The sequence below is a fragment of the Bubalus kerabau genome, chromosome 2, assembly GCF_029407905.1.
Source record: "Bubalus kerabau isolate K-KA32 ecotype Philippines breed swamp buffalo chromosome 2, PCC_UOA_SB_1v2, whole genome shotgun sequence".
Lineage (NCBI taxonomy): Eukaryota > Metazoa > Chordata > Mammalia > Artiodactyla > Bovidae > Bubalus > Bubalus kerabau.
In genome coordinates, this window is record NC_073625.1 from 42,341,763 (window position 1) to 42,368,651 (window position 26,889).

The following is a 26,889-nucleotide window of genomic DNA, read 5'->3' on the forward strand; positions in this document are numbered from 1 at the left end:
CCATTTTTTATATCTACCTACCCATGTCTCTATGGGAAAATATTTAAAATATTAGATGCACGTTGCATCTAATATTAATTTCCCTCATCTTTTTTTCCCATTATTTACTATTTACTCACTAATTGTGGAAGAAAAAATAACCCAGAATGTCAGTTTGAGCTACATCTCTCTGGAATATTCTTTTGTGCCAGTGAATGCTTTTAAATATAATATTTAGTGGATTTTATCCAATTTGGCTTTATCCAAGTTGGTACTAATATTTCTTAACAAAATTTCACTCCTTCTAGCTCTTTATAAAGATAATTTTTTTTTTTCATGAGAGTACTGTGTCTTTATTTACCTGCCTCTTATCTTTCCTTCATCTCTTGATTGGATATTCCTTGCCAAGCTCTGAATTGTGAGTTAGATAGGGGTTTCGAAGTCTCACGCCTGGTGTCAGGGGAAATGCTTTCAAATGTTACCATGAAGCATTTTACTATAGTTCTTGTTACTGACTTACAGAGAAGGAGAACAGGTGAAAATTCAAATTGATTAGAATAATTCCCTCCAAATGGTTTAAGTTCCACTAGCATCTCTGTCCGGAGAAGGCGATGGCACCCCACTGCAGTACTCTTGCCTGGAAAATCCCATGGACGGAGGAGCCTGGTAGGCTGCAGTCCATGGGGTCGCTAAGAGTCGGACATGACTGAGTGACTTCACTTTCACTTTTCACTTTCATGCATTGGAGAAGGAAATGGTAACCCACTTCAGTGTTCTTGCCTGGAGAATCCCAGGGATGGAGGAGCCTGGTGGGCTGCCGTTTATGGGGTCATACAGAGTCTGACATGACTGAAGTGACTTAGCAGCAGCAGCATCTCTGTAGATACTAAAAGTTTATAGAAAAAAGGCAAAGAAAAATAAAAGTACTCTTTGTTTTTTAATCCATTTAAGCCCATAGTTATGAATAAGGAAAATCATAAGGGACCAGAATGCCTAGGAAGCCACTGGATCTGTTTATCAGCTATCAACACAAACATATTCTTGAAAAGCAACAAGCACTCAGCAGTCTCTCCTTGGATAGCATGCTCTATATATACACATGGATGTGAGAATTAGACCATAAAGAAGGCTGAGAGCCAAGAATTGATGTTTACAAACTATGGTGCTGGAGAAGGCTCTTGAGAATCCCTTGGACAGCAAGGAGATCAAATCAGTCAATCCAAAAGAAAATCGATTCTGAATATTCACTGGAAGGACTGATGCTGAAGCTGAAGCTCCAATACTTTGGCCACCTGATGCAAAGAGCTGACTAATTGGAAAAGACCCTGAAGCTGGGAAAGATTGAAGGCAGGAGGAGAAGGGGACAACAGAGGATGAGATGGTTGGATGGCCTCACTGACTCAATAGGCATGAGTTTGAGAAAGCTCCATGAGATGGTGAAGGATAGGGAAGTCTGGCATGCTGCAGTCCATGGGGTTGCAAAGAGTGGGACATGACTTTGTGACTGAACAAGAGCAACATACACAAACATTCACACGCACATATGTACACACTCAGCCCCAGAATCTATAAAACAAAGCAGTCCTGCCATTCACAGATCTGTGGAACTCCCTCATGGAGCTCGTGCTAGCAGCCTGGATGCAGGCTCATGCTCTTCAGTACGCTTTGATAGCTGAGTGGCTTAAACAAGACATTCAACCCTACCTGCAGAAGGACAATCTGACAAGCAGGAGCAGTGAAGGCCAGCAGCCCTGACTTGGATCAAGGGCAGAGTGGCATCTGCAGGTTGTCAACCGCACAGGAGGCTCTCTCCAGGTTCCCCAGCAGCTGATCCTCCCAGGCTCTCCAAGAGACCCACCTGTTTTCCATCTCACCTGGGCTTCTGCACAGTTCCAGGAAGCAGCCAGGACTCACAAGCCAGGAGGAGGTCAGCTCAGGGGCAAAGAGTGTACTCTGGGATGGGAGTCGGCCTCCACCAGCCCTCATAGTCCTGCAGGCTTGCACTGGTGTGCGCTTTCGAGATCTAAAAGACAGTAAGTTCAAGATTCAGTATTAATGAAATGAATGTACCTGTCATGTGCTGTAGGCTAAATCTGGAAGGCTTAGTTCCATGTTTGTAAAATAGGAAAAATAATGTCTCTTCAAAGTAAAACACACAGCAAAACAAGAAAACCTAGAGGTCTGAATGGCCACTGCCCACCTCTCTGACACTGAGAGGGATGGACCTGGAACAGAGGACAGCATGCTGAGAAAAGTAAGCCAGTCACAGATGAATGCGCACGGTCTCACACACACAGAGAGGCCACCAGGGGCTGAGGACTGGAAAATGGGAAGAGGCTGCCACAGGTACAAGCCTCCCTTTGTTAGATGAGTAATTTTGGAAATCAGTGTAGAAAATGGTGACTCTAGTGAACAACACTGGATTACTGGATTGCATGCTTGATACTGTATTACACACTTAACACTGTATTCAGTTCAGTTCAGTCGCTCAGTCGTGTCCGACTCTTTGCGACCCCATGAATCGCAGCACGCCAGGCCTCCCTGTCCATCACCAACTCCAGGAGTTCACCCAGACTCACATCCATCGAGTCAGTGATGCCATCCAGCCATCTCATCCTCTGTAGTCCCCTTCTCCTCCTGCCCCCAATCCCTCCCAGCATCAGAGTCTTTTCCAATGAGTCAACTCTTCGCATGAGGTGGCCAAAGTACTGGAGTTTCAGCTTTAGCATCATTCCCTCCAAAGAAATCCCAGGGCTGATCTCCTTCAGAATGGACTGGTTGGATCTCCTTGCAGTCCAAGGGACTCTCAAGAGTCTTCTCCAACACCACAGTTCAAAAGCATCAATTCTTCAGCGCTCAGCCTTCTTCACAGTCCAACTCTCATCCATACATGACCACAGGAAAAACCATAGCCTTGACTAGATGGACCTTTGTTGGCAAAGTAATGTCTCTGCTTTTCAACATGCTATCTAGGTTGGTCATAACTTTCCTTCCAAGGAGTAAGCGTCTTTTAATTTCATGGCTGCAGTCACCATCTGCAGTGATTTTGGAGCCCCCCAAAAATAAAGTCTGACACTGTTTCTGCTGTTTCCCCATCTATTTCCCATGAAGTGATGGGACTGGATGCCATGATCTTCATTACTTTAAATTTTCTAAGAGGGTAGATCTGAAATGTTCTCACCACACACACATACAAAGGTAACTGAGGGTAATGTCCATGGTAGTTAGCTAGATTGTGGTCATCATTTCACCATGTATAACATATATAAACTCATCACACTTCACACACTACATATATACATTTTTTTTTTTGGTAAATTATGCCACAATAAAGCTAGAAAAAATAAGATGTAAATAGAATTAATAGTTTAGAAAGAGACTGAACCATAGACAGTTCTCTATGGCCTTGCAGCTCTGCAGGTTGGACGTCTGAGATCGAGGTGATGAGAGGCTTGCTTCCTTCTCATGGCTGTGGAGCGGGATCTGTTCCAGCCTGTGTGTTCAGTGTGCACACAGCCGGCTTCTCCCTGGGTCTTCACGTGGCCCTCACTCTGCACGTGTTGTGTGCTAATCTCCACTTCCTATAAGGACACCGGTCATATGGATTTGGTGCCACCCTTATGACCTCAGTTTTCTCTAATTATACCCTTAAAGATGATGTGGCCACAAGTTAGCTCCTAACACCCTCAATCAGACTGACCATAAACCATGTGAAATCATGGACAAGGACATATTCCACTTCATATTCCTGGTGAGTTGCACCAGCTTTGGCACACAGAAGGTCATAAATACATTTGAAAAACTGAGGCAAGATCATCTTCATCAATCTGAAGTGGAAAATTGTTTATATTTTTGGAAAATTTTTATGACGATACAGGCTTTGTGTATATCTTATATAATGCCTCACTATCACAATATGTGTCATATATCACATACATACCTTGTATAGAGATGAGTGTTTGTTGTGTGTATAGATTGTTATTCAGTCACTAAGTCATGTCCGACTCCGCAACCCCATGGACTGTAGCACACCAGGTTCCCTGGGCTTTACTATCTCCCGCAGTTTGCTCAAACTCACATCCAGTGAGTCAGTGATACCATCCAACCATCTCATCCTCTCACCCCCTTCTCCTCTGACCCCAATCTTTCCCACCATCAGGGTCTTTTCTAATGAGTCGGCTCTTCACATCAGGTGGCCAAAATATCAGAGCTTCAGCTCCAGCAACAGTCCTTCCAATGAGTATTCAGGACTGATTTCCTTTAGGATGGACTGGTTGGATCTCTTTGCAGTCCAAGGGACTCTCAAGAGTCTTCTCCAACACCACAGTTCAAAAGCATCAATTCTTTGGCGCTCAGTTTTCTTTATACTCCAACTCTCACATCCACACACGACTACTGGGAAAACTATAGCTTTCACTATATGAACCTCTGTCTGCAAAATGATGTGTTTGCTTTTTAAGATGCTGTCTAGGCTCGTCATAGCTTTCCTTCCAAGGAGAAAGCATCTTTAAATTTCATGACTGCAGTAACTGTTAACAGTGACTTTGGAGCCCAAGAAAATGAAATTCATCACTGTTTCCCCTCTTCCCCCATCTATTTGATGGGACCGGATGCTATTGTCTTCATTTTTGAATGTTAAGTTTTAAGCCAACTTTTTCACTCTCCTCTTTAACCCTCATCAAGAGGCTCTTTAGTTCTTCTTTGCTTTCTACCATTAGAGTGCTATCATCTGCTTATCAAGGTTGCTGGTATTTCTTCTTGATTTCTCCTTGCTGATATTTCTCCAGCTTGTGGTTCATCCAGCCCAGCATTTTTCATGATGTACTCTGCATATAAGTTAAATAAGCAGTGTGACAATATACAGCCTTGACATACTCCTTTCCGAATTCTGAACCAGTCCATTGTTTCATGTCCATGTATATATGGATAAGCTCAGCAAGTAGTCATCTTTCCCTGAATCTCATTGTTGCTGGGGTAGAAGTGCATTTTAAAACAAAAATTGAATCTTTTTAGGATGGGAAGATGTCCACAAGAAAGGACACTTGCGAGGTGACCAGGAGTGTCCAGTGCACAGTGTGTGTGGGTGTGTGAGTTTTCACAAATAGGAGTCTGTGGGTCCAAGAGAGTCAGTGCAGAGATGACCCAGCTGGGAGAGGTGTGAATGCAGGTGGGGGTGACTCTGAAGTCTGCATTTGTGATGACTAGTGGAGCCTGGTGGGCTGCCATCTATGGGATCACACAGAGTCAGACACTACTGAAGCGACTTAGCAGCAGCAGCAGCAGCAGCAGCAGAGGACCATAGGGTCTGCCCAAGAGGGAGAAAGCCTGGGTTAGCCTCATGAGGCTCCAGCAGCCCAGGGCCTCCTTGCAGAGCCGTGGGTGGAGGGAGGGAGTTTGCTGTGATGGCACTCGTGACCTGAAGGTGACAAGTGCAGATGCAACCAGCTGGAAAGAGCAGCCACAGACTGAACCCAAAGGCCACATGTCCCTGTGAGAAAGGTAAGCAGATTTGCAGCAGCCAGACCATGGCCCAGCTGTGCGTTGGTCAATGTGGCCCAGATTCCAATGATTGCAAGAGTCAGGGCTGTGCCCTGGCCCCCTGTGATTAGGGAAAGCTCACCTCCTACCATCTTGTACCCTCGAGAGGTGAGTGCATCTCCCCAGCTGGTTACATAAGGAAACGTCATTATGTCAAGTGAGGGAAAAAGTTTCCTAAAAAAAGAGTAGACTCATTTAAAACCATTGAAATGGGCAAAGCTAAGACTCATCTGACCCTGAGATTAAGGGGAAAAACATTTTTTGTAGTCTTTTAATATATATTGCTAAAAATAACATCAAAGAGGAAATGGTGAGTGATCCAGAAATTCAATGTCGTGGTTTTTTTTTTTTCTTTTTTGCTTCACAGTCATAGAGTATTGTCTATGTGCATTTATTATAGGAATCTTTAAATAATGTGTTTTTTAATAATCAGCAAATCATATGGACATGCACCCATTCCTACAGCCAACTGCTAGCTGTTCTGAAAGTCTGGGTGACCAAGAGGCAAAGAACATTGTTTTCTGTTGGCCCACCTGATGCCTATCTTTGCAGGTGGTGTTAAAGAACCTGCCAGAATGTTGCATGGAGCCGGGGGTTATACTGAAGGTTTCATTCCCCAAGTGTCTGACTCCGGCCCAGACTAGTTTTCTGCAGCTGGGATGTTTGGTACAGAGGTGACCTCCTGTCGCCTGCGTATCAGATCCCCTATGCTGTGCAGGTTTCCAATGGGAGGAAGCACCCTTAGGGTGGGAGAGGAGAGCTCACCCCCAGGCTGCAGCCGCCCTCCCTGCTGGCCTCCTTCCTCGGTCACTGGGGTGAATGAGAGGACCACAGGACCTTCTGCTGATTCGCTGTCAGAGCCCTGTCTCTTGACTATCTTTCTCAATAGACAGCAAGAGCTGTCCGCCTGGGCCATTTTCCAGGCTTCAGTCTAAGTGATTCCCTGACATTTAGTCCTTAAGCTTTGGAGGACAGGCCCTTCTCTGCCTGACCTTTGGCTTAATTTGCTGAAGCCCTGCACACATTTACGACCTGCTCCTGCCTCCCTCCTGTCTGGGCTGGGCTTATCTGCCCCAACTCTAACAGGGTCCGTAGTCCACCTCCTCCTGCTCCCTTGACACAGATGAACATTCTCAGTGGCTTCAGTGAGGTGCCTGTTACTGCTCTGGGCCCCTTGGATGTCACAGACGGAACAAGAAGAAGATGCCAGAGCTGACTTATTTGGTGTTCATACTTGGCAGATCACAGTGCTGATGAGACATTGCTGTGTGTGAGAAGAAAGAATGGCCTTCTCTTAATGATCTTAACTTTTTATCATCTTAAATTGTGCTGCTATTTCAGGAGCTCACACAATGAACAAAAACAAAAGTATAGAAAAAATTTAAAAGGGGTTTATTTAGAGACTCCCAGGTGTGCAGAGCAGAGCAAGGATGAGGAAAATTAATATGGTGCCAGCCACACCCTCAATGGGCTCACAGTTTATTCCAGGAAGCAGACATCCTCTTGGCCCCCAAAAGCATAAGACGGACACTTACAGTTTCCATAGAAGGCTATGGGGCACATATGAAAGGATATTGAATGCAGAACTGGTTAACTGTGCCTAAAGTAATAAGAGAAAGATTTATGGATAGAGTATCTTTTGTAAAAGCTTTGAAAACTGAGAAGAACTGAGACAAGCGAACATCATAGGGTGGAATCTTTGAGAGAGAGACAGAGAGAGAAAGAGAGAGAAAGAGACTGTTGTCCAGGAGAGACCTTTGTTTTAGGACTATGAATGCCATGAGAGTGGGAAAAAAAAAAAGAAGCCTAACAGAAAGCATCAATTTGATGAAAGGAAGTACTGTTTGATGGAGAAGTCTTCCTCTTTATAATAGGTGGTGAGCATTCTTGTTTTGTTGTAGTTGCTTTTCCAGTAGGGTATATGTGTATGTGAGAAGCCTTTGGAATAACTACCTAGAAATATCTGTATCTAAATATGGGAGTATTACATGTGTATATATACATACCTTTGTAGCTCGCCTGTGTATATTTGTATGCATACACACACTTTGATGCTTTCGAACCGTCGTGCTGAAGAGGACTCTTGAGAGTCCCTTGGGCTGCAAGGAGATCCAACCAGTCCATCCTAAAGGAGATCAGTCCTGAATATTCATTGGAAGGACTGATGCTGAAGCTGAAGCCCCAGTCCTTTGGCCACCTGATGGGAAGAGCTGACTCACTGGAAGAAACAATGATGCTGGGAAAGATTGAGAGCAGGAGGACAAGGAGGCAACAGAGGATGAGATTGTCCTCTGGACGGCATCATCCAGATTGAAGGCTATCACTGACTCAGTGGACATGAGTCTGAGTAAACTCCAGCAGATGGTGAAGGACAGGGAAGCCTGGCATGCTACAGTCCATGGGGTTGCAAAGAGTCAGACATGACTTAGTGACTGAACAACAAAAATAAAAATGCACTTATAATACATAGCTCTTTTTTTCATTGTTATTACTATTCTTCCTAGATAAGGACTACATTTTACTTCCATTGTTACTTTCTTCAGTGCCCCAAATAAGGCAGCATTTGAAACTCAATATAAATGCATATACAAATGTGTGTGTGAGTGTGTGTTCATAAGACAGCAGGTTTAACTAGTAACGTGGTGAATAACACCCAGTTAGAAACATGGAATTTCAGGAACACTTCATTTGCTCAGATTACTCTAGTTAACTTTGACAAAACAGAGATAAAGGAAACATCACGCTCTGAATTATGTCAATTAAGCATTCACAAGAGCACAGTAATAACACAGCTTCCAGATGATTTTTTCCCCAACTTGACAAGCAGTCCATCTCTTGCAAGTAATAGGTGTATGAAATTCCTTAGTTTCCTTAGGGAGGCTTGGTAATTTTCATTCCGCGAGGATAGTATTCATGCTTTCTATCTTCTTAGTCATTGGCATTAAAGAGGTTTAACCACCAAGGAACACCCTGCAACTTGTGTGATGATCTTCTAAAGCATAAGAAAACTGGCTTAACGTCAGAAGAGTGCTCACACAGAGCACTCTGGGAAAAAAGACTTTAGCATTTCCAAATGCATTTCAGAAAATTATCTTGGCAAGTTGACTCTATAGCTTCCAAGTTACATAAGTAAACAAATGAGTCATAGACGCAGGGTGCAGTGTTTGAGAACAGTGTGCTTGCCCTTTTACCATGCGGATGGGGAAAGAGGAGCTGATGGAGGTTAAGTGGAAAAAGACGTGATGGATATATTATAAATAGAACCCCAGAATTTATGGTAAAGCTATTTTGGAGAAAATGGAACAGCCTGGACAGTTCTATTTTGGCTCAAAGACAGTCTTCGTAACTTTAAGGATCCCAGGAGCCCTTCGTTCATTTATTTCTATGTTGGCAGAAGTGAAACCTTGAAAGAAATGCATTTAACAATGGATTAAATTGCTTAATTTGGCCTTCTTGAATAGAATTTTTAGAACTACTGATTCTTTTAGCCGTATCTGTAGGGACTGCTCAACGTCCTCAATGTTGGGTTTCATGAGGTTTCTGACCTGGTTTGAGGTGCTGCAGAAATGGAACACATTTACCAGTTCCTGCAGAAACACCATTCCCTGGCTGATTGCACTGAGGTGTTCTTTCCCCCCACCACATCATCATCCTTTATAAGTCCAAACATCTTTGATCCACTTGATTTTACCAGGTCCTTTGTTTCTATAGGTTCGAAATAAAGCTGTTAGTATATTGTAAGCTAATAGATAAAGACCTTTTAATGCAATCATTTCCTCTTTTCCCTGTAAAGTGGGTCTCTTGTATCTTGTACTAACCACGTCAAGTCCACTATCAACCCATAATTTATGTCTCACTTCCCAAACTATTGATTTGTTAGAAAACCAATTCCAGCAGATTTAACAGAAATACAGCTAAGAATTGTAGGGGATTTGCAGGAGATCTCACCGCAACAAGGACAGATGTACAGTTGCTGATAATTACTGGCAGGGTTTAAGCAGCACTGGTTCTCAAAGGTTATTAACAGGCATAGAGGGACAACATGTCCTCCCCCATATCCTTCTTTCAGGACTGCTTCAGACTGAAAAGTAGGACACACACATTAAAAGGTTGTAGTGCTTTCCCATTACCACCATAACAAATTAACACAGACTTGATGCCTGAAACCAAGACAAATGTATTACCTTATGGTTCTGCAGGTTACAGGTCTTACACAGCTTTTGCTGGAATGAAATCAAAGTGTCAAGGGCTGTGTCCCTCCTGGAGGCTCTCGGGGAGGATGCACTTGCTTGCCTTTTCCATCCTTTAGGGGGTCACCCTCCTGCCTTGGTCCAGGACCCTTTCCTCATCAATGACTACCCGTGGAGTTCTCACACACCTGGCTCTGACCCAGTTTCTCAGACGCATCTTTCTCTTACTCACTCATTCTGTCTCCATCTTCCACATTTACAGATCTTTCCAATTACATTGGGCCACCGCATCGCCCAGGGTAACCTGTGACACTATCACATCATCAAGGTACCCCTTTCCCATGTAAGGTAACAGTCCCAGGTTGTGGAGATTAACATGCAGGCACTTGGGACCTGTGACCACAAAGGTATTCAGTTTCAATTCTTTACTTCTAAAAATCCTCTGGTTGCCCAGGACCTTAGTAAATCTACAGCATCATCTGCTAGCTTGCGTATTAATCAACTTTCCTTAAATTAGCTTGTAATGAACGAATGACTGACTTTGTAATACAATCTTTGTGTTAAATGGCAGTTCCAAGCTGAGCCCCTGCCCTTGGGAAGGTAAGGGAACTACCAGCAATTACAAGGATAGGTCTTGTATGGAACCACCACCTGCCCCTACAGTCCCCTCCCCATAAAGAGGATGTATTTGTCAAATTCACACAGCTGAGTCATGAAATTCATGAACGTTAATCACCCTGGAGTATGATTCACTTGCATGGTTTGGCTCCAACCACAGAGAGCAAATGACATAATTGTTACTAAATCCTCACCTTTGATTCTGCATAAAAGAAATCTGCACAGGATTTATGCATTTTTGAATGCATACACTGGTTTGATATATATATCATGTAACTATCTTCCTGCTTTGTATTTTACAAACTGCCTCATACATAATAAATCAGGAATCCACAAACTATGGCCCATGGGTCAAATCTGGCCCATAAGCTAAGAATGATTGTTACATTGTTAAGTGGCTTAAAAAAATGAATAATATTTTCTTTGCAGAAAAATCACATGAAGCTTAAATGTTGTGTCTGTAAGTAAGGTGGTTGGAACACGGGGGGCCCTTTGGTCCTTTAAGGGCAGAGGTGAACAGTTGCAACAGAGGCATTATGACTCATAAACCCTAAAATATTTCTGTCTGACCCTTTCTTGTCGAAGTTTGTCCATTAACTCAAAACTGACATTTCTATGGGTAAATATTTGCAAGATATGGAGGTGACAAGGGGATTTGTTTATGGCATTGTTAATGTTGACATGCAGCTAACGGGTAATTCAACCTAGCTTTTGAGATCAGAATTCCACTCAAAGAGAATCTAATTAAGAATAAGCAATATTTTTTAAGCAACAGCACACAAATGTGGATTTCAGTCACAAAAATTTCAATTAGTAGATGTAGGTGAGTGGGATGGATGTGGGTTCCTGAATCCGGAATTCACGTCTCTCCTAGGCATTGTCACTAATAGGCAAAGAGGTAGGTGACCTGTTTCAAATAAAATTTGTAATGTAGTCTGACCAGGGGGAAAAAAAAAAGTGAGGGAGGGAGCCTTCAAACAAAATATTCCAATGATTAAATGTCTCCTGGAATGGGTCATATCCAGCATCACTGGCCAGTACCACACAAATCCTAGCAAAGAGGCAGATCTGAGTAGGGAATTACTTCTTACAGGATATTATTTCAAATAGCAACATAAACACTGTTGCAATTGGTTCCAGTCAAGGTTTGGCTTTTTCACTTTGAATGGATGCTGTGCGTTTGTAAGCCTGAGAGTTGAAATAGAGTACCCTGACATCAAAAAGCTCGCCTATATATTTCAATGGACACAGCTTTTCCTCAAGGTAGCAAAGCTAGCAGGGATATGCTGTACATAGCCATCCTGAAATTCTGGGAATAGAATACGGTTTCCAGCTCAACTGGGCAGCGATGGGCACTCCAGCCCCAAAAGGGCCCTGCCAGCTTCAGCTGTGAGGCAGTTTGTTCACCCCTGACATATCATCTGCATGAATAAGCATCACTTTGAAAATAGATTTGCAGCTGAGATGCAAAGTAACTATATGGTACATGCTGCTGCTGCTGCTGCGTCGCTTCAGTCATGTCCGACTCTGTGCGACCCCATAGATGGCAGCCCACCAGGCTCCCCCGTCCCTGGGATTCTCCAGGCAAGAACACTGGAGTGGGTTGCCATTTCCTTCTCCAGTGCAGGAAAGTGAAAAGTGAAAGTGAAGCCGGTCAGTTGTGTCCAACTCTTTTCGACCCCATGGACTGCAGCCTACCAGGCTCCTCCATCCATGGGATTTTCCAGGCAAGAGTACTGGGGTGGGGTGCCATTGCCTTCTCCGATGTGGTGCATAACCCCATGCAAGTAACATTAAAATGCTTTGGGAACATTTACATGGCATCTGTATTGTCTCTTTAAAAACCTTGATATAGGTCTTTTCAAGTCCAGTTTACAGACTAGAAAACTGAGGTTCAGAAAGGATAACCCAAGGATATAGTGTCTCAGTCAGTACAAGTGGAGGCAAGACACAGTCATCCATCCATCCGAAGCATTCAGTCCAGTGGTGGTCAGGCCACTGGCCAGAGTGAAACATGTCACATCATTTCTAACCATCAAGAGCTCCTCTGCCTGAAACGTCCTTTACTCCATTATGACACAAAGTTGTTAGCAGTTGGAAGTAAATTACTCTTTTTTTCTGACAGCCAGAGTCCACCTTGGAAGTGGACTGGCTATTTTAAACAGCTTAACCAGATATTGAGCGTGTCTCACTTTTGAAACATTTAATTTTGTTTAATATACTAATTGACACACACACATGAGGCATTTTGAATCTTTTTGACAGTTCTTGTCGCTGATCTCATAAACACCCCTCTTTTCCACTTCAGAAGGAAGGGCCCAGGTTGTGAATCTGCAGATGGACCCTGGTGACACTGGATGTTATGAGTTGTTTGAGTCGCTTCAGGTGAAACAGAATTGCCAAGTGATCCAATACTGAAGGGCAGAATTGTATCATTTACGTATTTCTAGTCCTTTGGTAATTCATTATGATCCCAGTCCTGATAAGAAGAAATAAGAGCTCAAAAGAATATCAGCTCACTTAGTCATCCTTAATGAAGAGGAATCAACACGTTCAATACTCGTGAAAGCCTTCATTCCATCAAGGATGAAGGTGGCATTTGTGTGCAGGCAAAGGTGGAATTACCTGCAGCACTTCAAGGTGGAACACAGTTAACAAATATGTCTGTTTTAGGCAACTCAGCATGTAGACGGTTGGCGCTCACTTGTGAAGGCGGGTTTGAGATGGGGCATTTGTGAGGCTGGATTACAGGGAGCTGTTTTCATTCTCTCTTACAGGCTGACCGGCATGAACCTACCTTCTCCTGTCATCAGTAGCAAGAACTGGTTGCGGCTCCATTTCACATCTGACAGTAACCACCGACGGAAAGGATTTAACGCTCAGTTTCAAGGTAAGAAGGCTTCATCTTATATGACAAAAAATAGCAGAAGATACTCTGGTCCTCTGGCAACCCTGACATTTTAGGACTCTTGCTGAAGATGAAACAAGAGTTATTTGAATGAATATAGCTTCTATCTCTCATATGAACTGTTAACTTTGGAACAGTTAGCAACTTCTTAGTAAAGTTTTACTGCGATGACAGTATGCTGTATATTTTATTGTTTTGCTGGAATTATTTGCAAAGTTTTAACCAGTAAGTCAAGGAACATGTAATAGCACTCATTTCAATCACTATGCACCCACCCAGTAAATAACAGTTTCTGATTATTTTCTTTATTTGCTTACTAAGAGGGATGTAGCATACGGGTTGCATGAAAGTGCATAAATGCATCATCTTATCACTTTTAGTCCTAAGATGTATTCACACTCCACAAATGCAACTACCTAATGATTAGTGATTTACACACAGCTGCCCTGTGTTGTGCTTAATTGTTTAGTTGTGTCTGACTCTTTGTGACCCCTGTTCCGTAGCCCGCCAGGCTGCTCTGTCCGTGGGGATTCTCCAGGCAAGAATACTGGAGTAGGTTGCTGTGCCCTCCTCCGGGGGATCTTCCCCACCCAGGGATTGAACCCAAGTCTCCTGCATTACAGGCAGATTCTTTACTGTCTGAGCCACCACGGAAGCCCAAGACTACTGTAGTGGGTAGCCTGTTCCTTCTGCAGGGGATCTTTCCAAACCAAGAATTGAAACGGGGTCTCCTGCATTGCAGGTGGATTCTTTACCAGCTGAGCTACCAAGGAACCAGTGACAAGTGAAAGTGAAGTTGCTCAGTCGTGTCCAACTCTTAGCAACCCCATGGACTGTAGCCCACGAGGCTCCTCCATCCATGGGATTTTCCAGGCAAGAGTACTGGAGTGGGGTGCCATTGCCTTCTCCACCAAGGAACCCCAAGGGACAGCAAAACAAAAACACCAGATGGTTTGTAATTGGGTGAAACAGAGAGCTTGCCATCAATAGTATATTGGGTTGACTTTGAATCTTCTTCTATCTAATTCTAGATACAAAAAAATATCTCACCTGGATAGCATTTTATCAATTCCTACATGTTTCCAATAGTCAATAATTGTTATCAATACTCTGAAAAAGGCAATAGAAACTATTTCACATGCATCTGAAAATAAAGCAAACTAGCATGGCTCTGTCACAAAGCTAGACGCTTTCTCAAGCAAACTTCTCCAGCTTTCCCCAAACTGAGATCAATTCAATGAAGGCAGACTTCCCTGAACACTTGGCACGTGCAAGCTGGGAGCCTAAAATGAGGAAATGACAACAACCCCCATGCTCCAGAAACTTGCAAATCACGAAGACAGTGTGCAAACAACTCTGTCTATGAAGGATAGAACATAAAGTCATAGATGCCAGCCACTGAGGGAGGTTTTAGTCATGTTCCAGCCAGTGAGGCTGAATGCCACCTATCTGAAACACGTTTATTTTCTTTTTATAAATTTTATCGGAGTAGAGTTGATTCACAATGTTGTGTTCGTTTTGAAACACATTTTGAAATCCATAATGCCCTTACTCTGTCCTTTCGGGCAAGAAGTAAAAAAGAAAAAACTAAGAGTGATTTTCAGGGTTTTAAATACAGATGATGCTGAGGAGGGTGCCTGTGGTAGGTTTTACCTGCCACTGGTCCACAGGCACATGGACCCTCACAGCACATGCAGGACTTGGAGGCCAGGGACAATTTTGTTTCGCCTAAATGCATTTTATCTCTAAGGAGCATTGTCCGTCTGTCAGTTTCTTCTGATGCTCCCAGAAAGTTCTTAGACTGCAAATATACTGCCTTGAACTTGAGGAGAGTCACACCAGTTTGTTCTCACTAATCCCAGGACCCAGGCAAGGCTGATGTTTTTCTTCTCAGACCTGCCTTTATGTGCCTTGATCTTTCAAGGCCATGTATTCCAACTGCAGCTCTAGGAGAAGAGGCCTGGAAAGCACAGACCAATGGGAGCTGGGGTCTCATGGGGATAAAATGGGGGGAGCTGAGGAATATCCCACTCAGTCTTGGAGGAAATCCTCAGTTTTCTCCATATAATTTCCCATCAACAGATACATCTGTCTCTGATTTCAGACCCTCGTAGAGCACTATTTAGAATCACAATTGACTGATCAGTTGGTGCATTATAGAGTTATTGCTAAACTGATGATCAATCTTCTCCAAAAGTCCTACTTAGTTGATGTGTATAGAAATACAGAAACATTTCCAGGTGTCATCCTCTCAACCTGATCATTGAATCTGGCACCTGGACCAGTGACTGAAAGATGAAAAATAGAATATAAAGTTTGAAGATGCTTCAAATTGGTAGATACAAGAAGCAATTGCAATGTTGCAACACCGCATATCAGCCACTGGTTTTGTATGTATATCATGTATAACATGTTCATATATATTTGCATTTATATAAAAGAAGAAATATCAATAACCTCAGATATGCAGATGATACCACCTTTATGGCAGAAAGTGAAGAGGAACTAAAAAGCCTCTTGATGAAAGTCAAAGTGGAGAGTGAAAAAGTTGGCTTAAACTCAACACTCAGAAAACGAAGATCATGGCGTCTGGTCCCATCACTTCATGGGAAATAGATGGAGAAACAGTGGAAACAGTGTCAGACTTTATTTTTGGGGGCTCCAAAATCACTGCAGATGGTGACTGCAGCCATGAAATTAAAAGACGCTTACTCCTTGGAAGGAAATTTATGACCAACCTAGATAGCATATTCAAAACCAGAGATATTACTTTGCCAACAAAGGTCCGTCTAGTCAAGACTATGGTTTTTCCAGTGGTCATGTATGGATGTGAGAGTTGGACTGCGAAGAAAGCTGAGTGCCAAAGAATTGATGCTTTTGAACTGTGGCGTTGGAGAAGACTCTTGAGAGTCCCTTGGACTGCAAAGAGATCCGACCAGTCCATTCTGAAGGAGGTCAGCCTTGGGATTTCTTTGGAAGGAATGATGTTAAAGCTGAAACTCCAGTACTTTGGCCACCTCATGCGAAGAGTTGACTCATTGGAAAAGACTGTGATGCTGGGAGGGATTGGGGGCAGGAGAAGAAGGGGACGACAGAGGATGAGATGGCTGGATGGCATCACCGACTCTATGGACATGAGTTTGAGTGAACTCCGGGAGTTGGTGATGGACAGGGAGGCCTGGCGTGCTGCAATTCATGGGGTTGCAAAGAGTCGGACACGACTGAGCGACTGAACCGAACTGAGCTGAACTGAAAAGTTATGATTAGTAAAATTAGTATGTAACCGTCCAGGCTCCTCTGCCCATGAGATTCTCCAAGCAAGGATACTGGAGTGGGTTGCCATGCCCTCCTCTAGAGGATCTTCTCGACCCAAGGATCAAATGCACGTCTGTTATGTCTCCTGTATTGGCAGACAGGTTCTTTACCACTAGTGCCACGTGGGAAGCCCATATTAAAATATATTTGTATATATATATAAAAGTGATGATTAGAAAAATTTGCACTTAAAACCAAAGAGATGAAAAGATGTGAGACTACAAGGAGGGGTAAACGTGGTTCAGCAGTGATGTGTAAGAAAACCTCTTCAGGCTGACACTGATGCTCAAGTCCAGGACTTAAAGGGTGGGAGGGGCTGCCCTTTCCTCATTGGCTGCGGGCCTTATATCACAGGAAAGGTCATGACATCATGACTAAGGCCGGATCTCAGCTGACCGTCAACGGACAGTCAGATTCAGCACTGGATGTCATCCTTTTGAAAGCAAAGGTTACAGAACAGAGAGGACCATGAAGATAGTAAGAAATGTTCCAAAACAGGAACTGAGGACGCTGAGAAGGAGCATGGTCAACGCCAGGCAGGAAGGCATCATGTGTGGTTTTCTGGCTTCTGGGGGCAGAACTGTCACCCGTGAACAAAAGCCACAGATGGACCTTCCTGCCAACCCCAGAACAAGCCCGCGGGCAGCAGAAGGCAGGACGCAGAGCACCGGCCTGGGCGGGCCTTGGGCAGCCCATGGCTGCCCTGCTGACATCCCCGCTGGACACAGGGCTGCCTGGATGTTGCAGGGAGGCCTCAGTATTTTCACTCTGAGGACAGATACTTCCTGTCTTAGAGGAAGGTATACTGTTCTTGTAAATGTTCTTTTTTCTTTTCTACCTAGATTGAACATCAGGAAGCCCCAATTTATATTGTACTATATTTCAACTAAACAAATTCAAGGGGAAAAAAAAAAAAACGCTGTTGTTATTAACTCCACACTTGCTAAGAAGAAAACAAAGTAGAAGAGCAATCTAGAAAACCAGCAAGAACAATAATAATAGTGAAAACAGTCTAGTGAAAACTAGTTTAATATCTATGGAAATATTCTCTCAAAGAATCTGAATCTTGGGGTATTTGGTGGAGAAGGGGAACATTAGAAAACACATTTCTGTGCTTATTGCTTTCAACATTATTGTAGTCACATTTATCATTTGCAGTCACTCTTATGACTATAAAGTTTCCACCAGTGTTACTCAGAGTGAATGAGACAGCAGATGGTGTGAGATTCCTGTGAAAACTGTTTGTGTTCCTAAGCTGCCAACGCGGCCCCCTGCTGGTGTCTCTGCCATTGAATCTGCCCCTCTGATGGTAGGATGAAGCCTGCAGAGATTTTTACAACTTCTAAAAACAAAGAATCCATTCCTTTTAACTTGGGGCCTTTCTTGGTCAGATAAACAGCCGTCCACCAGCGTAGCATGGTCTTTCTCGTCGTCCCTTATGTTTCTACTTTTCATCCTGATGTCCTTCTTTCTCTGAACCTTGCACTTCATTCTTTGGCTTTTCTCTCTTCGATCATGCCATCAAGTTATGCCAGAAGTAGAAGTAAGGTTGATTGACAGGTAAAACAGCTCTGTAGTTGCTAAATATATTCACCTTTAAAATAGCATTAGGAGCAAAAAAAATGTGTCAAATGCAATAAGAGCCACTTGATAGATTTGCAATATCATGTGTCTCTTATGGGCCCTCACAGAATGACAGATTTATGTAGGACATGCTATTCTTTAAATCAACTGAAAATTGAGCCCATTCTTTATATGTTGCCTCCATCATTAATTATAATTAAATAATTGCCTTCTTAGCACAATCCATCATGTAGACATTTCTGATGTCTAAAAGATGAGTTTTTTTTAAAGATATATTAACCTTGAACCATAAGTACCTCTCCAGTATGAAGTAGGTATATATGTGTCAAGCTCCAGTTTTACATACGTTTATCTGACTATTTGTAAAAATACAGTTTTCACAAAATGAAATTCCCATTGATTTCTGTAATTGATCAATCATGTGGAAAGTATTTTAATAAAGTTCCAGTTTATATAGAGAATACTCTATCTTTTAAATCAAGGGAAAACCTGACTGGATTTAAATTTTGCATTGACACAAATAATTGGCATTCTTTTTATTTTATTTCATTCTATACAACTCTTGGTTTTTCCTTTTTATTAAAAATGAAGAACTTTGTATAAAATGAAGACTTTTCTGTTGTTAAACACATGTTTTGGGGCTTCCCTGGTGGCTCGGTGGTAAAGAATCTGCCTGCGAATGCAGAAGACGTGGGTTTGATCCCTCACTGGGGAAGATCCCGCATGCTTTGGAGCAACAAAGTCCATGTGCCACAAATACTGAGCCTGTGTTCAAGAGCCCGAGAGCCACGACTACCGAGCCCCTGTGCCCTAGGGTGCGCGTGATCCACAGCAAGAGAAGCCACCGCAATGAGAAACCCACACCCCACAACTGGAGAGCGGCCCTCACCCACCCACAACTAGAGAAAAGCCTGTTCATCAGCAACAATGACACAGCCAAAAATAAATAAAACATGTTTTGGAAAACTGGAAGCTTCACCTTTTGAGATCAATTCAAATTCAGGTAGAAATCACGCATTCTCCCTTCATTGTGCAGGGCTCCCCTTTGCTATAACCTGAAATACAGTCCCAGAGGCTCTGCCTCCGAGGTCAAGGACCTGGATCCTGAGGCCCTTTGTATCTGTGTCTCTGTCTAGGACAGTAAACAGTAAGGACCATAAGCTAGAACTTGGAAGGGGCTCAGTTGTCATATGTATTGAAGAAATGAAGGAAACCAAGAGCTCTTCCTCTTCCCAGGGTTTCTGAACCACTGGTCTGCAGAACCAGTGAGGAACCCCTAGGTGGTGCTCTGGCTCATTTCTGTGGCCTTGGGCACCGTGCACTCTTCCACTGAGGGGCCCTTCCAAGTTTCCTGGTTTTCTTTCAATCAAAATAAACTAGTGGAATCTCATCTTATAACCCCTAAGTAATTCTTGCTGTTTAGTCGCTAACTCATGTCCAGTTCTTTGCAATCCCATGGACTGCAGCCCCCCAGGCTCCTCTGTCCATGGGATTCTCCAGGCAGGAATACAGGAGTGGGTTGTCATTTCCTTCTCCAGGGGATCTTCCCAACCCAGGGATCAAATCTGGGTCTCGTGCATTGGTAGGCAGATTGTGTACCAATGAGCCACCAGGGAAAGCCATGCAATTCTTAAAACCTCAAAAAGGAAAAAAGAGTTTTTAATAAATATAAATTCACTAAAATCAGAAACGCATGCCACTTTCCTTAAATATATACTTTAACTTCTCTCAGAACCAGACATTCCCGCAACTCTAGGACTTTCAATAATTCACAGAAGATGCCCATCTCTGTGTTTCCAGCTGCTGACTCTTGTCCTCTCCTTTTTCATTAAGTACTTTTTATTAGCCAATATCCTTTCTGCCTTGTGTATCTCACTATCTTAGTCTACAAAATGAGAATAATAAAATCTGCCTCCCCAGATCATCATGGGTAGCAAATAAAATGAAAAGAAGGTGTGGTGAGTGCTTTGTAAGCAGCACTGAGATGTCAGAGCATGCGTCACCCATCAGCAATCTTCCTTGAGCTTAATGTCTTCCTCACCAAGTTAACTAAAACAAGCAGTTTGTTCTTCAGCATTTTAAGGGATATTTTAAAACTTGTAGAATGGACCGACTGCTGGCTTACATTGTTGGCAGTAATTTGGACAAGCACAGACCCTCTGGACAGCTGTTTCAAGGTAAAATTGGACCCCTGTCTTCTCTAGACCCAGAAATTCCACTCTGGGTACATGCCCACCAGAAATGAGCACAGGTGTGCAAAAGGACAGAGAACATGCACTGGAGATTCACCCATGATTGTCAGACACTGCAGTAAACCTAAATGTCCAGCCACAGTAGAGCATATGAAGAAAGGGCGTATTCATCCAGCAGAACACGAAATAAAAATGAAAAAGGACAAACTACTTCTATAAGTAACAATATGAGGAATCTCACAGACATACTGTGGAGTGAATGGACCCAGACGCAGACACATGCACCCTGACATCTGGGGATCTGCAAAATCATGGTTTACATTGGTTGTTATTGATGTTCAGTCACTCTGTCATGTCTGACTCTTTGTGACCACGTGGACTGCAGCATCCCAGGCTTCCCTGTCCTGTGCTCTGTCCTGGATTTGCTCAAAATCATGTCCATTGAGTCAGTGATGCCATCCAATCCAACCATGTTATCCTCTGTTGCCCCCTTTTCCTCCTACCTTCAATCTTTCCCAGCATCAGGGTCTTTTCTAATGAGTCTGTTCTTCATATCAGGTGGCCAAAGTATGGGAGCTGGAGCTTCAGCTTCAGCGTCAGTCCTTCCAATGAATATTCAGGGTTGATTTCCTTTAGGATTGACTGGTTGGATCTCCTTGCAATCCATGGGACTTATTGCTAAAGAAGACCACCATGCTTTTTGCATGTTTACATTTCAGTTTAAAAAGTGTTTTTTTAAAGGGTCAGAACAATCCCCGTCCTCCAAAATGTGAATTTCTATAGAATTTTCTTACAAATAGGTGCAGACAAAAATACCTAGAGGTCCCCCCACTCAATGTAATGATGCTGTCAAAGGTCAGCATTAGGAAGGGGGTCCCACCGCACAGCAGGGAAGGGGACAGTAAGTGGTGGCCACATCACACAGCCTGTGAATACCTGGCAGCACCAGGCGATCAGCAGGACCCTCTGTGTTCTCTGTTCATTGTCATCCTCTCAACTCTATTTCCTCCATATCTTGCTGCACTGCTTCCTTTGTTGCCAATCAGAACACCTTTCCTGGGGGCGCAGTGATTTATTTTTGTGAAAGGGAAATCCCAACGAAAAGAGTGTCACTATAAGACAACTATGAGCAAGTGACAGCTTTATCCATTTTCACCTCTGCTGATGTCGGAGGGAGCAGAAGGGCTGTTGGAGACAGTTTCCCAGAGGAAGGACCACCTAGGTGTGTCCAGGGCATCCAGGAAGGAGGAGGGGAGGGATCTGGGCAAAGGAGCATCGAATGCAGAGGGGTGTTTGGGCTTCTACAAACACAGCCCATCAGTCCTGGGGTCAGAGGGGAGACAGAGAAAGAGAGGGAGGCGAGGGATGCAGCGGAAAGGGAGGATTTATGCTACCCTTAAAAACTGTAACTGGAGGATCTCCAGAGCGTTTAAGAAGTAGGATGGGAGAGCGGTGCACACAACTCTATTGCCAAGGCTGCAGGGTGGTCCCCTTTGATAGCTCTTGGTGGCTGGGGGCGGACAGCCTGGGGCATCTCAGGAAGAAGGGTTGCTGGGGGGACACTCTGAGACACTGAGCACAGGAAAGGGGACCGACCCTGAGTCATGGTGTTTAACAAAGAGGAAAAAATGTGGCTGAGATAAAGACATAAGATGCCCTTATCCTAAGGCTCAGCCATGGGCTTCCTGGATGGCTCAGCTGGTAAAGAACTGGTGTGCCAGTGCAGGTGACGCAGGGAACATGAGTACAGTCCCTGGGTCAGGAAGGTCCCCTGGAGGAGGATGGCAGCCCACTCCAGTATTCCTGCCTGGAGAATCCCATGGGCACAGGAGCCTGGTGGGCTACAGTCCATGGGTCGCAAAGAGTCAGACCCAAGCACGTGTACCAGCCAAGGCTCAGCCACCACCACATTTAAAGCATCAATATATTTGACAGAGACCGTGTCCATCAGAGGGGAATGTGTGTGTGTGCGTGCACGTGCAATGGTGATCATGGTAGATGCAAGTAGTGGCAGCCTGTGCTCTTCAGAGCCCAGTGAACCAGAGCTGGACAAGAGACACAGAATGGATTCCAGGCTCAGTAAGCAGTGGCCTGGCTGTGACCCGCTTCCTCCAGGGAACGCACGCGGGAGGGAGCTTGTGTTAATTAGCACATCATCAGATACTTGTGGAGAGCCCACTGTGTGCCCACAGTGTTTCCATCTGTGCTGGGAAAGCCCCATTTCTCACGGAGCTGGCCTCCTGGGGAGGGAGACAGAAATCCATCAAACAAGTTGAGTGCATGCTGGTGGGGAAACATTAGGGTCTCGGTCAAGAAAGGCCCTTCAGAGGGAACGGTGTCCGAGCAGAGACCCCAGTGGCTTATGACGGTTAGGAAAAGAGCTACGTGGGCAGTGAACAAGTCAAGTGTCAGTACTCTGCAGGAGGAGCAACCGAGGAAGAACACAGGATGCTGCAGGGCGATAACTGCAGAGAGAGGTCAGGGGACAGTCCCATGGGGCCCTGTGGGGTCTGCAGGGGCCTGTCAGGCTTATTTGATTTATAAGGCAAGGCTCTGGAGTGTCTGGAAAATGAGGAGGCGGGTGTGAGATCTGAGCCCATCATTTGAGCTTGCCTATAGAGAAAGGCCCTCTGTGAACCGTTATCCTGTCCGCTCCAAGGGCGATGGGGAGTCTTCTACACGAATAGATGGCCCTGACTTCTCTCTCATCTGGGTTTCTGGGCCCCAGTCCTGAGATATGGGTCATATCACAGCGCTGGCAAATTGTGCTTTCTTGTCTGCAGGGTGGAGGGCGCAGCTGAGCTCAGGTGATGGGCTGGGGCAGCACACCTGGGGTCACCTGTCTGCAGGGCTCTTGGCCCAGGTGACATACCCCTCACCTGCTTCCGCTGGCCCAAATTCCAGCCCCACTGTGTAGCATCGTGTGGGCTGACAGTACATGGTGTATTGGCCCCACCCACTTAACCTTTGTAAAAAAGGGGAAGCGGGTGTGATTGTGTGAGTGTGTGCCAGGACATTCACAGACCACCAGATAAAAACCCATCGTGAACAGGACGGGACAAAGACAATGTACCTAGATTCAGGAGTGTTACTGCTTCGACTAGACATCAGGCACAGGTTCTTACTAATGTTGAAAAAGAGAACATATTTTTTAAGGAAAGTGCATGGTTTTACTCATTAGAGATGTTAAATTAATAGATAGAAGGCTCACCTGGAGACAGCCTAATGGAATAAATGAACTTTTGAGTCAGTTCCAGACTTTTGATTTAAGTCTGTGCATCTTCATGTATTGATCAATTTAAAACTTTTATTTGAAATATTCATGCACAGTAAATCATAGCCATTCCACATAAAAGCACTTAAACTAAAGCTGCCTTTTCCCTAAACTCCTAAGTGTGGTTCCCACTGGGCAATTGGGAACTGGCAGCATTATTCAGTAAATCACGGCTGTTTAGAATACATTAATATGTGAGCACAGGTAGATGTTAGGTTCTTATGCTTGGTGAGTATAAAAGCTTCGGGTGGTTATTACTCCCCCGGTAAACTGTCTTTCCACAATTTTTATTTACATGCCATTAGATGGAAATTATTCTGGCTTTTGGTTTATCAGCTCCTAACTGTGCTCTCTTCACGCTTTTGCTAAGCTGGCAGTTTAATCAGTCCAATCTGGAGGCTGTGTTTATAGACTTTTTTTTTTTGCTAAATGTGCATGTCCATTTCTCATAAGGGACTCAATGCTTTGGAAGTTAAGGCATCATGGTGTACTTGGCCCGTTTCAGGGGGCTGCCAGTATTTCCACTGAGAAACCCTTGCAGTCATCACCGTGTGGAGTTTCTTCACTGCCCCCTCCCTGATGCTGATATGGCAGGGAGGTGCTGGAGTTACGGCTTACCTGAGTGCTCAGAGCTGTGTGGAAGCCGGGAAGCTTGAAAAGGCATAAGCCACGGTCTTGTTCTCTTAATCACCAGTCAGATGACTCATATTGTACACTGACGCTTCTGCTTGATGTAGCACAGATTTTAGGATGAGCCCAGGGAGGTTATCCCAGAGGCTGCCCTGTTTTAGCTAGAGCTTCATGCCCCTCATGAAAGGGTGGTACTGTCGCTTCTGAGGATAAACACAAGACTCAACTCTTGTGTTGAGATCCAGCTCAGATCCACATGTGGGTTGAAAATGGGTTTTGAAGCAACATGGAGCAAAAGCTTATTTCTGGGCACCTGTGGAATCTGGTTTCCTCAAATTGCATCAGCATGTTTTGAGTTGCATGAAGAACACCTATACTCTCCTAATGGTGTTTCTTTCTGCTTTATTGAGGCATAATTGAGTAATAAACTTGTACATATTCAAAGTGTGCAACATGACAATTTGATATACATAAAGGATATAGGATTCTCACTATCGAGTTACTAAACACATGCATCACTTTACATATTTACCTTTTATTTTTGGTGAGAACATGTGAATTCTCTTCTCATTGGAAATTTCGCTTATACAACGCAGCATCACCACCTGTTGTCACCATGGTGCACATTAGGCCCGCAGACCTTGGTCATCTGATTACTGAAAGCTTGTTCCTTTCACCAGCCTCTACCTGTTTCCCCCAGCTCCTACCCCTGGCTACCACTTGTCTATTTTCTAATTGACTCAAGTTCAAGACCTTAACCAAGTCAAAATTAGAGGTTTACTTCTAGAAATGGTTATAAAGACCAGTGTCTCTTGCTTTCCTTAACCCAGATATTATCTGCACCAGCTACAAAACTGTGACACCTGAGAGCTTTTAAAAAGCACTCTGAGATTATGATTTGTTGATTTAAGATGAGGACCAACATTGGTATTTTTTTAAGGTTTTCCAGATTATTCTCATGTGGAGCCAGAGTTAACAAAATGATGGAAACTATCTGTAAGTGCTCTGATATTTAATTTTACAATTTATACCACCAGTAATCTTCACTGCTTTAAAATTAAAAGTGGTGACTCAGTTCAGTTCAGTCGCTTAGTCGTGTCCGACTCTTTGTGACCCCATGAACTGCAGCACACCAGGCCTCTCTGTCCATCAGCAACTCCCAGAGTCCACCTAAACCCATGTCCATTGTGTCGGTGATGCCATCCAACCATCTCATCCTCTGTATCCCCAGTAGCATATTGGGCACCTACCAACCTTGGGTGTTCATCTTTAAGTGTGCTATCTTTTTGCCTTTTCATATGGTTCATGGGGTTCTCGAGGCAAAAATACTGAAGTGGTTTGCCATTCCCTTCTCCAGTGGACCACATTCTGTCAAAAATGGTGACTATTGCTTAATATTTTGAAATTCAAAATTTAATTCCTTTTTGGATCTTCTACATTTAAAAAAATTATATATTAGAAATTACCTTGGAGTGTATCAGAATGAATATACAAAAAACAAATCTACTGTGATAGTAACAAAGAAGTGAGATAGTCATTTATCTCTTATTTTATTTAATAGTTTATAGAATTGTAAGGCACAGAACATGCTATGTATTTATAAATATATTTAATTGATACCTTTTATAGGGAATTCAATCTAGTCTTATAAACTAATATCATCATTATTTTAATATTTAGTCTTTTTTTTTTTAATTTACTTATTTTATTTTATTTTTTTTTATTTTTTTTTTTTAATTTTATTTTATTTTTAAACTTAACATAACTGTATTAGATTTGCCAAATATCAAAATGAATCCGCCACAGGTATACATGTGTTCCCCAATATTTAGTCTTTAAAATGATTTAAAACAGAATATATTTGTTAATTCAACTTTCAATATAAAGGTATGGAATCTGGCCTTTTGCTCAAAGAATTTTTGAGAATATTCTTTTCTTTGTTTGAAGTAATTTATCTTTTCTGTTCAGAGTAATTTTTAGGCAATTCCAAACACTGAGACCAAAGTTTCTACAATGTGTTACATTGCTTAATGCCAGTGTTAACTTTAGACCTGTATTGATTGCTATTGGTATTAAATGATAGCACTGATTTAAAATTTAACTAGAACAAAATTCTTCTGTCATATGTTGATTTCCATTTCATTGTATTAACCTGAGATTTATTGAACACCTACTATTAGCAAGACATTGAAACATATAATATGAGATTGCAGTAAAGAGCATACATCTCCTGCCTGAAGTACTTTTTGGAACAACAGGAAAGACCAGGCTTCCTTACTTCTGCTGTTGTGATTCTCATGTATTTTTTTAATCTGTGTTTTTTGGGGATTATTACCTCTGATCTTGGAATTGGACAGGATGGGCTCAAATTTAAAACATTAATATCAACTTTACCAATTTATTTGTTGAAGGGAAAGATAATTATTAATTTTAACACCAACCTTTATCTTTATTTCTTTTTTAATTAAATATAATCACACAAAAATAGGTAGTGGTAGAATACTAATACATGGTAGATATAACTTTTCTCAATGTTGTATCAACCAATAATAATACATATTTTTAAGAATATATGAATTACATGAGATATTAGGAATATATAAATCATAGTCACAGGCATATTGTACGCATAGGATATGGGGAAGTGGTTAACAATCCACT

At 43.1% G+C, this 26,889-nt stretch overlaps 1 protein-coding gene across 1 annotated transcript in view; it reads left to right on the top strand.

Annotated features, from left to right (window-relative positions):
* CSMD1 (CUB and Sushi multiple domains 1) overlaps nt 1-26,889 on the top strand; it is a 1,679,419-nt gene that overhangs the window by 901,481 nt on the left and 751,049 nt on the right. Inside the window, exon 5 of the mRNA XM_055567572.1 lies at nt 13,103-13,215. Coding sequence (XP_055423547.1) covers nt 13,103-13,215 — 113 coding nt within the window. The remainder of the gene's footprint in view (nt 1-13,102; nt 13,216-26,889) is intronic.